At 40.8% G+C, this 16226-nt stretch overlaps 1 protein-coding gene across 1 annotated transcript in view; it reads right to left on the reverse strand.

Moving 5' to 3' along the window:
- LOC131291066 (uncharacterized) overlaps nucleotides 1-13531 on the reverse strand; it is a 47162-nt gene extending 33631 nt beyond the window's left edge. The window contains exons 1-2 of the mRNA XM_058320254.1: nucleotides 13331-13531; nucleotides 1465-1830 (exon numbers count right to left, since the gene is read on the reverse strand). Of these exons, the coding sequence (XP_058176237.1) occupies nucleotides 1465-1830; nucleotides 13331-13406 (442 nt within the window). The 5' untranslated portion in view covers nucleotides 13407-13531. The remainder of the gene's footprint in view (nucleotides 1-1464; nucleotides 1831-13330) is intronic.
- Nucleotides 13532-16226: the final 2695 nt, after the last annotated feature.

The following is a 16226-nucleotide window of genomic DNA, read 5'->3' on the forward strand; positions in this document are numbered from 1 at the left end:
TCGCTTTTTCCGTTTTTCTTGACAACGCATTACTGCAATGGCTACGATAAACTTTTGCAATTTTCCCTGTGCAATCGTGCGATTATCACCGAAACATTTCGCTGTGCGAAAAAAGGGCCACGCACGCTGGAGTGGTACCATGATTTGCGAGACAGTAAAAAACAGCGGTAAGATAAACACCAGAAGCAATGAATGAGAGTGGATGAGTATCAGCTGTTGCACGCTTTGGGATACTTGCACAGTTGGATACTATGTGGAGAAACAAAGTATCAAAGAATTTTTCTGTCGACATTTCTAACGAAACTGATCCAAAAACAAATAAAAAATAGGTTAAATATTAACATAGAATACAGTATAAAAGACTATTTCTATTCTGTCCCATGCGGGAAAAAAAACTCATGATTGATGATTAAATTCATTTTCAAAATAGGAAAACATTTTTTCCCTCACCTTGTTCAGCATGAACATTCACATTGTTTGCATTTTGAAACAAAGCCAATTCTGTCTAAGTAAACATTGAAATTCATCACAAACCGAACAGAACCCAATAGATAACGAAACCGAATATGTTTTCTCCGCTCCCTGTTTAGCATGAAAATCCCCATTGGTTCAATTTGAAAACATGAGTTTATATTGTGTCCAAGTTAACATTTTTTTTTATCTCACAAACAGAAAAATAAATAGAACCGACTTTTTTAGTACAATATTTTTTAATAAAATTTATTTATAACATTTGTTAAACCGACGGTTTTCGAAAGCCAACCAGAGAGTTATCTTTCCAAAGAACTTGTTTTTAATATTACTACAGTGTTTATGTTGCATTTTCAATTATTTATAGTTCAAAAATTTTGTAGAACTCATTGTTGCTGTCACCCACTTTTGGGTAACATGGCAGTCAACGTGTTATACGAATTTTAAGACGAAGATGGACCGCTTGAAGATTTTTGCCATGCAGCCATGAAAAAAAAACAATTGATCTAAATAAACACTTCAGCCTTGTTTTAAGCCGACGGTCGACAAACCCAGCTGAAAAGATTGGCATTATTTTTCACATGCCAGTTTTATCCACCCACTTGTCCCACTATGCGGGCGAGGGCAATTGAAATTCAAAACGGGACAGAAAATCGATACGGTGTGATTGCGTATCGGTATGCGCAATGTTAATTAAATTTACGTAGAAAAATATTGTACTGACAGCAAACACGGTTGGCCTTTTTCTGTGCTACAATGTACCAATGTTAATAAAGTCAGCAAATGGGCTGTTGAAAGTATACACATGAAAAACAGTGTGCTCTCGTTTGGTTTTGTAAACCTTAGCGAAGGTTGGAAAGGATTAGCCGCAAATTCTAATCAGTTTGAAAACTTCCCCTTTGCAATTGGTCCATTATAGAATAGAGCCACTATTTGATTTGCATGACACTTTGTTCAGTAAGTTTAGCGATAGGAAGTAATCGTGAGGCTTACCGTTCTGCCGCACGATGGCCTGGCAGTCCCGGTCGAGCGCGGAATCGCCGTCGAGGTCGAGATGGTTCGGCAGGCTGCCGCAGAACTTGTTGCGATCCTTCTGGCTGACGTAGATGGCGTGCTGATCCGTCGGTTGTTGCTGCTGCTGCTGCTGGCTCCAGTGGTCCCGCCTCGGGAGCGCCCGGCTCGTGTCGATGCAGGCCAGGTCCGGGGGCGGCGGCTTCTCCCCGCCACCATCGTCGGCGACGTGCTCCGGCTCCGGCAGGAACGTTTGCGGATGGAACGGGTCGCCGTGATGGTGGTGGTTGTTGTTATTGTTGTGGTGGTACTGGTGGAAGTACTGCGTCGTGTCCGACTTCAGGTTATCTGTGAGAAAACGAGAGATGACGCACGGGATGAGCAACGCCGAATGTGTAACGCGGTCGGGCGAGTTTTACGGGCATTTAGCTCGGGCTGCCGCTCGTCACGTGCTCTGGTGGAGCTGGAATCACATTACGACTAGCCGCCGTCGGAAATATGATGCCAAAACCAAACCACGAGCATCCTTGCATCGGTAGCTTTCTTTATCTCTGCTCGCGTCTACACACACACACTCGCTCGATTTACAGTGACTGACAATGCAGTGGAGGTTCAATCTCACTTCGTTCCAATCTCAATAATATTAGTCACTAAACGTAAAAGTATAACACTATAAACACCTTCACGAACAGTATGTTCACGATATGACAATCATTTATAATTCGATAAAAAAAGGGAACATTGGCTATTTATTGTTGTATCTTAAAATGTTCGAATCGAATATGACAGAAAGAATAACTTATGATATATCAAAATTAAAGGTTCTGCACATAAATAAATGACTAGGTAAAAACCATAAACTACCGATTATACTCGATAGAAGGTGGTGCAGAAAAATCTGTATAATGTTCAATAGTTCAAAACAGTACAAATCAATGCTTCATTGCAAAGAAGTTTATCGAAAACTCAGAAGATTAAAGTTCATAGATGTATAAATATAATTCCTTTTAAAGAAATGTGGCTGAGTAATAGTATATGCCATAGAATCGAGAAAAATCGTGTTACTGTGAGTTGTCTTCAATAGAGTAATAAATAGCACTTGCCAATGGTTCGCTTATTTCTAGGAAAAATAATTTAAAATTATACATGAAATAACCACTGATGCATCAAAATTAAAGGTTCTGCACATAAATAAATGTCATGGTAAAAATCAATAAACTACCGATTATACTCGATAGCAGTTGACACGGTAACTGTGAATAAGAAGATCTGTATAATGTCAATTAGTGATGAGAAGAAGGAATAGCTTCTTATGATCCGATCTGCTCTCTTGTTTATATGATCTGATCTGATCCTAAAATATGAGAGCAAATGCTCCATTATGCTCCTAGTGACGCCATTACCCGTAGCGGTATGGCGATGTGTTCTGATCTGATCCAATATGCTCTTTGCCTGTAGACCTACGGCGATGCGATCCGATCTGCTCCATTATGATCCTAGTGACGCCATTACCCGTAGCGCTATGGCGATGTGCTCTGATCTGATCCAATACGCTCTTTGCCGGCAGACCTATGGCAATGTGATCTGATCTGCTCCATTATGATCCTAGTGACGCCATTACCCGTAGCGCTATGGCGATGTGTTCTGATCTGATCCAATACGCTCTTTGCCGGCAGACCTATGGCGATGTGATCTGATCTGCTCCATTATGATCCTAGTGACGCCATTACCCGTAGCGCTATGGCGATGTGTTCTGATCTGATCCAATACGCTCTTTGCCGGCAGACCTATGGCGATGTGATCTGATCTGCTCCATTATGATCCTAGTGACGCCATTACCCGTAGCGCTATGGCGATGTGTTCTGATCTGATCCAATACGCTCTTTGCCGGCAGACCTATGGCGATGTGATCTGATCTGCTCCATTATGATCCTAGTGACGCCATTACCCGTAGCGGTATCTGACGCAAAGTTCCACAAAATGGGTTTTGCAGTTATTTGATGATTTGCATGTTTGAATTTTGCGTATTGTTCGAGCAAGAGTAATGAACAAAGTTTGTTGCAAACAACAGAGCAAAAAGTAATCACCACTTTGTCATAAAAATTTCAGTCGAAAGAAAATCGGAGCAATATTTCTGCCAATGGCGATTTGACACTATTATCTAAAATCGAGTGGCAGAAATATTCCTCATCCAATATAAAAGGGTATATTACCCTTATTAGACAAGGAATGTATCTATCATATTTTTCCATCCTTTTACTGTCAAAGTAGGCTCTGGCATGGCGTTTGACATATAAATGATGACCGCTCGTGTAATAACGCAAAGTTCCACAAAATGGGTTTTGCAGTTATTTGATCATTTTCATGTTTGAATTTAGCGTATTGTTCATCCTAGAGTGACGAACAAAATCCGTTGCAAACAACAAAGCAAAAAGTAAACAAACCGCCTCTTTGACATATAAATGCCAGTCGAAAGAAAATCGGAACCGGTCATGCCTGATTCCGATTTTGAGGAAGGAATGTATCTGTCAAGAGCGTTTGGCAGATAACTTCTGGAAAAATATGACAGATACATTCCTTGTCTAAAGCAGCCCGTAGACGTCACATATCAATCTGTGCAGATCTTTGACGTCTACAGATTTCCTTTGTTCTCTCGTACCCATCGTCTGTCAAACATCCCTCCAGATATCCCGAATATCTCGAGGGATGTTGGAAAGAGCTAAGGAAAAGCCGTAGACGTCAAACATCTGTGCAGATTAATATGTAACGTCTACGGCTTGCTTAATAAGGGTAATAAGGGTAATTTACTCATATTAACGCCGGCGGGGGTAAAGGTTGTTCAAACAAAGCTGTGTTTCTCCAGTTTTTTTTTCTCGCAGAGTAATCTGACTGAAATAAAAATTGTGAATCTATTTCATCAGGTTAATTTTATTCGCGGTTAGCCAGGTTCGATTCTATAGTATTTTGATAATTGAAATATGGTTTGTAACATTGGTGGTAAGTATTCTAGCATTTCATATCACTGAAAAATTATTTGTATAGCTCACCTCATTAAATATTATCGAGCCAAACATGTTTTACGTCATTCACAAAATACTTAATTAGTGCTACATTTTATTCCAACATATTGAGATACACTAATTAACCTTGGTTAACCAACTCAATGTAAGGGCATTCTCAGGTGATAAATTGTATTAACCGACAATTCAAATAGAGATGTTAAATCTTCTGAACCTCTGGTCTCAGCTTTACGCAAGGTCTGGCATTTGCGTTTTTGAAATGTCAAACGAGCACAGTTTTCTGCCCCATAAAATACTTTAATTTTTTATTATACCGCTTATCTGAGTATAAAATCTCATTAAAATCTACTTGAAACAATATTTACTATTGTCATATAAAAACGCAAGAGTCTGCGGCAAGAATCATCGATTGATTTTTAGTACAGAAAACGCAAGGTCTTGCGTCATCGGTGACAGCCCCTGTCTCTCCCATGGGAAAAAGGCAAACGCATGCGTTTGCGTAAAGCTGAGTGCGTCTCCGTTATAGCAGCGTGATTCTTGGTAAATGTTTCAAAGTGAACGAAACACCTAGTTGTGCTTCCCATAGTTCTGCCTTTTGCGACATATTCAACTGCAGTTTCTAACCTCAATTTTGTCCATTTTTATTCGGTGAGTATTGTAAAAAACTTATTACCTTTAGACGATTATAATTATAATTATGGATGGATAACGCATTTGTGCTTTCAGTGAATCTGCTAGCCGACGAGTTCGCACAGTTCACACAGTTCACACAGTTCGCACAGTCCAGTATTAGTTTCGCGTATATCCTTTCCGGTGAGTTTTGAAACGACAAGCTTGCTACTACGCTATTTTGGTATAAACGCATGCGTTTGCGTAAAGCTGAGTGCGTCTCCGTTATAGTAGCCGTTATAGAGGCAGGTGATTCTTGGTAAATGTTTCAAAGTAAACGAAACACCTAGTTGTGCTTCCCATAGTTCTGCCTTTTGCGACATATTCAACTGCAGTTTCTAACCTCAATTTTGTCCATTTTTATTCGGTGAGTATTGTAAAAAACTTATTACCTTTAGACGATTATAATTATAATTATGGATGGATAACGCATTTGTGCTTTCAGTGAATCTGCTAGCCGACGAGTTCGCACAGTTCACACAGTTCACACAGTTCGCACAGTCCAGTATTAGTTTCGCGTATATCCTTTCCGGTGAGTTTTGAAACGACAAGCTTGCTACTACGCTATTTTTGTTTTCGTAAACATAATATGTTAGATCTTATTATTTTTTATGTCTCTTCAAATTCTAGGCGATGGCTCCTCCAAGGAAACTTGAAATTTGGAACCATTTCAAATTGATTGGTAACCAAGCACATTGCAAGTATTGTGCTTCGAAACTGGCGTATTCACAAAACAAATCGACATCGAACATGAAACGGCATTTAAAAACTCATACATTTCTTAACACCCAAGTAAGTGCGATAAGGTTGAATCCAACAGAACAGATATGTTTATCCGATAGCGAAGAGACTGATCAGCCAACCACCTCTAATCAGCCCATCTCATCAGTTTTGCAAGATAGAATTCACCAGTATTTCCCGGTCAGATCACCTTTAACAACAGCAGATAAACAGGAAATAGATAAGACAATTTTGATGTGCGTGTGTAAAGAGTATTTCCCATTTTCCATAGTAGACGGCAAATATTTTAAAAAGCTCATATCAAAACTTAATCCTTATTATCAATTACCATCCAGAAAAACTTTGTCAAATTCACTCTTGCCTACTCTTTATCACGAAACTTACCGCACTGTATTCCATAACATCGCAGAAGCCAAAGTGATCTCACTTACAGCGGATGGGTGGACAAATATTAATAACATTAGTTTTTATGCCGTTACGGCACATTATATAAATACAAATTTTGAATTAGTTTCCGTCATGCTTCAATGTGCAGAATTTAAGGAGCAGCATACCGGAAAAAATATAGCCACATGGCTTAAAAATGTTATGGACGAATACGAAATTCAACAAAAAGTTTTTTCTTTAACAACCGACAATGCTGCTAATATGATTACAGCAGTGTCTGAGTTGCACATAAAACATTTTCCCTGCTTTGCACATTCGTTAAACTTGGTTGTGCAACATGCCATCCAAAAAAATATAAAACCCATAGTACAGGAAGTAAAAGAAATAGTCATGCATTTTAAAAAAAGTTCAACAGCTGCCATGAAGCTTACCGAAATACAAACAAATCTAAACATGCCTCAGTTAAAGTTAAAACAGGATGTCTGTACCAGATGGAACTCGACGCATGATATGCTTGATCGTTTCGTAAAAAATAGAGTGGCAATTGGAGTGTGTATAGATTCTTTACGCCTGCCTTTCAATTTGACTAATCGACAGTGGTTAGTAATGGAGCAAGCGGTCAAAGTGCTTGCCCATTTTAACGAGGCAACAGTAGTCATGTCCGCTGAAAAAAGTGTGACTATTTCGAAAATCGGACTGCTGGTAAAAATTCTAATGGAAAAAACACAGGCATATACACTCGAGAAGTTTGAAGAGGAAGTGATCAATTTAGTGGTGGATCTCAATAAAGGAATGGAGGAAAGATTTAGGCTCTCAACTTCCAATGAGACATTAAAAGAAGCCATGATGTTAGATCCAAGAATAAAAAATATTCCTTTCAAAGATCCAGGAGTAGCCAGGACCATTCGTGAAAGAATTGTGGACAAACTCACTGCTTTGTACAGGGAAGATAGAAATGTTGCGGAATCATCGGAATCGTTAGTAGAGCCAGCCGCACCAAGCACTTTGTTCAGCGATTTTATCAGGGAAGTTTCGGAAACAAGAACTGAACTGAACCCTAGGGCGGCAGCAATAATGGAATTAGATTTATATTTGAAATCAAACCCGCTTGGCTTTGATGAAGATCCGTTAAAATGGTGGAAACAAGAGGGACATAGATTCCCAAAGATGTGTCATCTAGTAAGATCGCGATTATGCATACCAGCAACATCTGTTCCCTGCGAACGGATATTTTCTAAAGCAGGACAGATAAACACAGAAAAACGAAACAGGTTAGCTCCGAAGAAGTTGAATGAAATTTTGTTTATCAATAACAATGCAGACTCAGATTAATGGTTTTGTAAATATATGTATGTAGTAGGTTTAGTTGATTAACTATGAACAAAGATAAGAATTTGAACTAGGTGAAATAAGGATAATGATATGATGACTGAAATGAATTTAGAATTGAATATGAATTAACAATATAAAGGGATGTTAGGAAGGGAAGCGGTTAGAACTGAAATGAATTGAGAATTGAATAAGAATAAACAATAAAAAAGGACGCAGTGTACATACATAACACACGGGTAGAAGTGAAATGAATTTAGAACGTACGAGTAGTATGTGCGAGCTTGCGGTTTTGGTTGGTGAGGTTTTTTTTTTTTTTTTTTTTTTGGTCATATTGCTCTTCTGATCTGATCCGATCTTTGCACAGGAGCAAATGATCTGATCTGCTCTTCGATTTTCAGAGTTTTCCCATCACTAATGTGAATCGTTCAACAAAACAGAACAAATCAATCCTTGGTAAAGAAGTTTATTGCAAACTCAGAAGAATAAGTGGCTAAGTAATAGAATATGCCATAGAATTTAGAGAAACGGTGTTTCTGTAAGTTGTCTTCCGTAGAGTAATAGCATTAGCCAAAGGTTCGATTATTTCTAGGAAAAATAATTTAAAATTATACATGAAATAACCACTGATGCATCAAAATCAAAGGTTTTGTAAATTAATAAATGTCTATAGATAAAACAATAAACTACCGATTATATTTTATAAGGGGTGGGACGGCAACTGTGAACAAGAAAACCTTTATAATGTTCAATAGCTCAACAAAACAAGACAAAGTAATACTTGGCAAAGAAGTTTATCGAAAACTCAGAAGAATAAAGTTCATAGAGGCATAATTCACTTCTTTTTAAAGAAAAGTGGCTGAGAAATAGAACATGCCATCGAATCGCACATGGACTTGTGAGAGAAATGTTGTTACTGAAAGTTGTCTTCTCTAGAGTAATAGCATTCGGCAATGGTTTGCTTATTTATAGGAAACATAATTTAAAATTAAAGAAACAGTTGTCTTGATGCACAAAGGTGTGGAGTAGAAAACAGTCCACATATGACACTATAAGATGAGTCATAAGCGAATTGTTTCATCCGAGGAAAAGGGGATTGAAGCTGTTTTAAAATTGATTTTTCATTCTTCATTATTTATCAAAATTTATCATTTTCCTTAAATAGTGTTTAAGAGCTTCCAATAAAAGTTTATTTCATTGCAAACGGTTGCGATATGGTATTTTTGTAATTATCACTGTACCGACCGGTGGCCCCCACCCTTGCCCTCCCTCGTGCCCTCCGCAATCAGGTGTGGGAAATATGGAAACATGAAATCTGGCTCGAGTTCCCGGGCGCAAGCACGGCAAGCGCCGGTCGACCGGATTGTAATTTCAGTTAATATTCATAGCAGTATCAGAAGCAGCTTATTTCCCCAGTGTTGGCATATAATTTTATTAGCTTTCGAGGTGGAATACGAAAGGCAGCGTCGTCGGCTGGCGAAGGCCGAAACGTGAGAGCTGTGCGAGCTCGGCTAGACCTGCCGCCATCGAACCGAACATCCGATGTGAAGATTAATGCTCTCTTTGTCGGTCGCGGGGGAGGGTGGAAGGGGCGGCGGGCACGGCGGGCCTGCCCACGGGGCAGAGATGCGATTGAGACGGATGTAAAATTGATGAGCACGTGCTCAGTTTTCCCGGGTAGTTTCCTAAGGTCCTGGCCCTGTTCCGGAAAGCCCCGGGAAAGTGCGGGTCGTAAACTGCATCTCGCTGGCAGAAGGCCTCCCGATTCCGGTGAGCCAGGCGGGGGACGGTTATTGGGCAGATATTCGACCTTAAATTATTCATACCAGTACACGCCAGCCATTCCTGCCGGCCAGTTCTGCCTCAATCTGAAGAGTGCGCTACCCTCGCCACCATTATGTTCGAGGTGACGAGGCGAGAATCGGACGAATCTTACGTTCCACCTCAATCCGTCGGATGTAAGACACTCGAAAGAATTTGCCAATGGTTTGGAGGGCGCATGAAAATGTAACCGTCAAACAAAAGAAAGAAAGGAAGCAAGAAAGAAAACACATAACCTTTGATGCGCCCATCAAATCAAATGAAAGATGGTTTTCCATACCATTCTACACTGAATCGAGCGATTGGGTTCTTCAAACGTTTCCTGAAGTTTATTCTGTGTAGCTTTATTCCCCTTCATTAGACCTACACAATAATCGGTGTATAGTCATTTAGCTTAAAATTTTGAACGAGTCTACTTTTGGTTCCTTAAAATTTAAAGTCTTTAACTAACGAAGAAACAGTTTTATTCTAAAGAGCGACATTATAAAATTCTTGATACAAATTATCAGTTATCCAAGTTATGTGTTTCAAGTAAAAGTTATTGTTTAGAAAACTTTTACCTAGTACAACTATTTCATTTCTGATGGCGCACCATTTAAATGAACTCTCACAAACGAGTCACGTTCATCTTCTAATAGACTTTATTTTCCATTCTAGGTTTTTTTGCATTTTTTGATCCTGAGCAAAGAGGAACAGATGACTAAGTGGATGCAAGTTAATTTTACATGTACATTTCCATGTTGCATGCTGCATGTATATTAGTAACATACTCATAAGACAAACAAAACGCACGTCGTAAGCTTTCTGTTTAAGCATCCTATCCACAAACAATCGAAACGAAACAGAATAAAAACCGACGAAAAGTAACATTTTCAAGATCGTGAACCCTGGCTAAGAAATTAAACTTCACTTTGGTTTGTTGATCGACTTACTAAGGAGAACTTTTCCTCAAAAGAAAGGTCGTCCAGAGGGATTCCAAGATATGAAAAGTGGAATCCTCGTTCGTAGTAACGTTGCAAAGATAGAACAGTGACAAATGCGTTCCCCTTCAGCTCGCAGCAAAGATCCGGCTGTGTTTTCATCTGCCATTTACCATTGCTGATGAGTTTAACCTTTTCATTCTCGACACCCGACCTGAGCCCGTTCCGTCGCAGATGGAATGGGCACCGGGTTGACTACCGGTTTGAAATTTCAATCACTTAATCGCGCAAGTGGCTCGATAAAGTTTACCGGCGCCGTTTAAAACTCAGTTGGTGATTTGTTTTTTTGTTTCCCGCCCAACTCGGCTGACTGTTGTTACCTCGGCAGGTATTGCCAATCCACTCAGCCGTGTCACGTCTCGGCTTGATTGGGAACCTCTGCTTAGCTCCTTGCTTTGCCGATTCTTTACGTGCGTACTAAAAGCACGGCGCTGGGTCAGAGAACTCCACAGAAACAAAAATCCGGAAGCCATTTCGCCCAGTAGCTTAGGAAATTCATCCCGGGGGGGAGTGGGGGAGGCAGTTGGTTTTAACGAGAAACTTAAGGAATGAGCTTGAAGTTGATTAACGATCCGGATGTTTCAGGTTTCTCTCTCACGACGAACGTTCATTCCCTTTTTTTTCCGGAACCATTCGGACGCAGTCACGCCCCATCGGCAGAAGCGCTTGCAATCAATACCTGCCCCTCCCGGGAGGATTGGGATTTTCCTTCCCTTGCGTCTAATTTCCACCGGCCCGCATCCCGCATTTTCGCTCTTGCCATTGTTGCGTTTCAATTTCCTGGAGCCATATTTCTGAACCAAAGCGCTGGACGAAGGAATATGACACTGCGCAAGGGGAAGGGAGGAAGGAGGAGGGGAAGAAGCAAGTGACTTTTCAACTTTTCCATTCCATTCCGGATGGTGGAAGGTCCAAGGAGGGGAGGGGCGGTCGACAGATAGTGGTTTCAATGCCTCTGATGTTGCTGGTTGGTGCCACTTTTCCGTAAATGATCGTAAATGAATGTAAATTCAATTACATGTGCCCGTGCCTCTCGTTGCCCCTTCCCCAAACCGTTTGCCACTCCCTTCGCTTGATGCCACTCTCTCTCGAAGAAGAAGAAGAAGGTCCTCTTACGCTCCCTGCTCCCGGTTAGGGCATCTGACGTTGATTTCATGTTTTTTCAGGTAACATCATGCTCGTGCCCTTGCCTCTTCCGATAAAGCCACGGAATACAGTATGTCCTATAAAAAAAATGCGATAATCAATACCTAAGATTCACATAATTTATTCATTTTTCAGAAAGAACGGCCTGGCCGTATTGCTTCACATAATTTTTTCATACAAAATTATAATTTTAATTAGGGATTCGTTTTTTAAGCCTTTAACGATTACATTACTAAATTGGTCTACCATTTTCCTCGATTACCTTCTCCAGACTAAGACATAATCGAGAGCTTATCTTCTCAATGTATGAGTCAGTTTTCGAGATCCATGCCTTGGCAATTGATGCTGTCAGGGCCCCAACAACGGGCAAGACGTTCTCAGGCCTTAACCTGAACATATGCCCATATTGTTTAATCCAAAGGATTCATGCTCGGTCTGGTAGGAGGTCAAGTGTAATTGCCAAAAAATCCATGTTTTTCTTCTGCCACGCAATTACGTGCTTTTGTACTCCAAACGAGGCTTCCATCCATGGCAGAACGTGGTCCTTCACAATGTTCATATTGATCTCGGATTTAAATTTCAATTCAGTTTTCATTAATGCTGGAGGCATTTTCAAGGCATTGGGAGCAACTGTTCCAAAATCTATGACTTCGGCCGAATGTTTGGTTGTAAACTTGATTTTTAGGTTCTCTGGAACATTCTCAATCGTCTTTGGCGATATAAACTTTTCTGTACGAGCGTTAGACACGCGATCGACGATAAACAATTTTTTCATCAGGGAATATGGTTTCTTTATTTTAATGTTGACATCAAACGTTTCGAGAACTTCAGCCGAAGATGTTTGATTCGGTCTGGTGCAAGATGACGGTTTACTCTGACTCTGGACGAACATTTCAAGTCACGTTTGAGCAACCGATTCATGATAGATTTTGAATCATCGGCTTCCTTAGCCAATTTCCGTATCGATCTGATAGGATTTTGACCCACTTATCCTTTGGCGTATGAGTGGACCGTGGATGGCCACTTCCTGGCTTCCGAGAACGTGGTTCATCAAGGAGCGATCGTTGGATACGTTAGATGGTAGCTAGGTGGCATCTCGCAATCGGTGCAAATTGTTCTACGGGCTTTTGGGCGAACAGTGAACTAGTCACAATCTCCTTCGCGAACATTTTTTATCAACTTTATCACTAGAGATCCGCTGCTTTGAAGACATCGTCTCAGAGTTTACTAACAGATGATCACCCACCGACATGTCCACGGTAAAAATAATGTTTAAAAGTACCCAAAACTAAGCATTGAAAACTTTCACATTTTGTTATGGGACATACTGTAGTCCCTGCGCCGTTGTGCTCTTGTGATTCCATTCCGTATTGGATCATTTTTCCTCCTTGGGCTCGGGCACCACGTTGGCTTTGTCCGTGTGCTTGCCAAGTACGACTATAGGAACGGTTCTTCTTTGCCACACACCGAACTGTGAGCTGACTGGATCATTGGCGTGTATAATTTATTCATCATTCGCCGGAAAACGAAACGAAACTACGAGTTCCAGCGGGGGAAAGTTCTCTGCCGCTGCCTCTGGGCGAACTTTCGCGGGAGGCAAAGACCGGGCGCTCTTTTGTAAGCGCGCTAGGTTAACCTACAATTGTAGTTTTGCTTTAAGTTCCCTTAAGGTAAACAAACCAAACCGGGTGGGTTGCGCTTTAATGCTGAAATGTATACAGTGTATTAGTAGCGTGTACAGCGAATGATGCTCACCGATCGATTGCGCCCTGCGACCACCGGGGAGTCCCTTCGCGTGATGTCTGGCGGACGACGACACATTCGCTCCCATATTCGGTGCCGGGACGGCGCGACGGAACCGGTCGGGACGATCGCTGGCTGCCCGCCGGAGTTGGTTCGCTTGGTCGTTCGAGAGGTCGTAGCTGCTACACCCGGACCCTAACAGTTGGCCGGTGTATCTAACGTCGTTCGGGGTAAAATCTTCGACCGTGGACACTACTGACGCTTCGAGCAGGTGCTGCAGTTGTCCACACAGGTGGATGTACTGGTCGTCGGGTGCGTAGTCGATCCCTCCTGGTCGGTCAGGTTCATCGTGACTGTCGGAGCAACGGAGCTGCTCGGTCAGCTCTAGCTCGGGGTCGTGCGCCTCGACATCGACATCAGTGGCCGTCGGCGATAAAGACTTCCGCGAACCAGCGCAACATCCCGGAACGTGCCGGAACCAGAACGAGCTTCCCTTGCGCTTCGCTTCAGGACGATCCGCGCCGCGTTTGCAGGAATGTAGTGATCGACGGAAGCTTTGTACGAGCTTTAGAAGAACCTGCAAAAGGAAAAAAAGAAACAAAATTAAATTAATAAAGAAGGAAAAAACTATTAAATTACTAAAGAAAGCCTACACAAACTCTACCAGAGCGAGACACTTCGTAAACATCAGCTCACAGAGGATGGGTCATATAGTTCCACATAATGATCGAAACATTACCATATTCGTGTGAATTTGAATGTTGAACTAAAATTTTTAATACTTAATGATTCGTGTTTACAAAACCCAGATTTTGTAAACGTAAACTAACATATTGCTACTAACTAATCTGTCTTATTGAACTTAAAGCAATCTTCTATGTTTAGAAGAAATGAGAACGAAATATGACTCTAAAGAAATAACGGGAGAAACCCGTTTCTCTACAGTATATCACACTAGGCGATTGAAAAACATGCCTTAAAAAACTAGTAAAAGGAAAATTTGTGTACATTTTACATGTTCAATTGCTTCTTTGGGGTAAATAATATTGCAAAGAGTTTTACTATTGCAGGGTGGTGTTGAATGAATATCTTTACTTCTGATATTCCCATCCCAAGAGGATGTGTCATTGCGACTTATGCCGATGACACCGCCCTAATCTCAGCCAGCAAAGTAACGAAAACCGTGATACGTAATCTTCAAAAAAGTTCTACGATTACTTCCGGAGTTGGAAAATTAAAATTAACGACACGAAAACCCAAACCATATTCGTTCCATACAAATTGAACAGTCGCGGTATCCATAAGCTGGAGTGGAACTGTCGTATACCTTGCCCTAAAAAGGCTACACAACGAATAATAAATTGGATAAACCGATTAGATTATTACATCCAATTATCAACAAAAAACCAAACAAAACACTCTGGAAAAAAACAAAATACAATATTCCCAATGATACGCAATTTGCGAATACACACAAAAAGAAATAGTAAATCAGAACAAACAAGATAATAAAAATAATGTTAATCCTTGATTGGAGGACCCCTACCAATCGTGTTCTGGAGATTGCTGGTGTGGATCGAATAAACAACCAGTTGACCACTACAAATATCACGACAAGAGCTAATGTTTTTTTTCTTCTTCTTTTTGGTTTCATTTTAGAAACCTTGACAACATTTTACAGATAAAAGTAGTAATAAATTAGTATGTAAGAACGTAAAACACATACTACAGAAGAGAAACGTGTGGTTTCATTTATCATTATTAACTTTTGCTAGTTCTGGTTGCAAAAGAGATGGAAGGGCTAATATTTACTAATCTGCCTTATTTAAATGTTAAACAACGTTGCATGTTTAAAGCTAACGAGAACGAGATATGAATCTGAATAAATCATGGTGAAAAACGTTTCGCTAAACAACACTACACTAAACGATTGAAAAACAAGTGAATGAAATATTTGTGTACAATTTACATGTTCAAATGTTTCTCTTTGTTAAATTGTTTTGCAAAGAGTTTTACTATGGACGGATGGTGTTGAATGTAAAACACATACTACACGTATTTTATTTATCATTATTAACTTTTGCTAGTTCTAATTGCCAAAGAGTTTACTTTAACTTGCTACTATACTTATGTGTTGAATTTACTTTACGGTTTGAGGCGTTTTAATGTCGCTTCCCGGAAAACGCACGGTTGATGTTCCACTACATGTTGTGTACTTCATGGAGACGGAACCATGGTATTTAAATGCGAGCTCAGCGCATCTACGAAACACCGTGAAACATTGTTAGGGCTGACCACATTGTTGGAAATCGAATCAGGTGCATGCGGCACCTACCGTCGGCCACCATCATTGCAGCCGGTCTTACTCACCTTATCCGAGGCGGAGTAGCTGTCGATCAGGAAGAACGATACGGTCGGTGTGGATTCGGAGTTGTCGCTTGATTTCGTCTGCGCTATCGGTGTCGGTTGGCCGGCACGTGCAACGTGATTGCCGCTCGTCGACGTTGTTGTGGTGCCGACGGTGCTCGAAACGACGGTTCGCTTCGCGTGGGCGGCACTGTTGGCCTTCAAGTGAGCTGCACCACCGTTGGCATTTGCGGCCGCTTTCGTCCCACCGGCGATTGCGATGAGTTCATCAGCTGCAACGACAGGAGAGAAAAAAGGGCGACGAAAGGTTTACAAATCGATCAGGTGGACGCCGGTAAGGCAACGAAGTTATCGTGTCAGGTAAGTATAACGATTTTATATCAGAGGCATGTAAAAATAGCATGCAAGGAATGATGGAAGAATTTTCATTACAAAGTAATGTTGTGCGAAGCCACCAGCGGTATTCAGTAAATATAAAAATAGCCAAATTCGCGTTCAAAGCGAATTCGTGTAGAGTGTTTATATTTAAATGTGTTTAAAA

Source organism: Anopheles ziemanni, chromosome X, assembly GCF_943734765.1.
Source record: "Anopheles ziemanni chromosome X, idAnoZiCoDA_A2_x.2, whole genome shotgun sequence".
Classification (NCBI taxonomy): Eukaryota; Metazoa; Arthropoda; class Insecta; order Diptera; family Culicidae; genus Anopheles; species Anopheles ziemanni.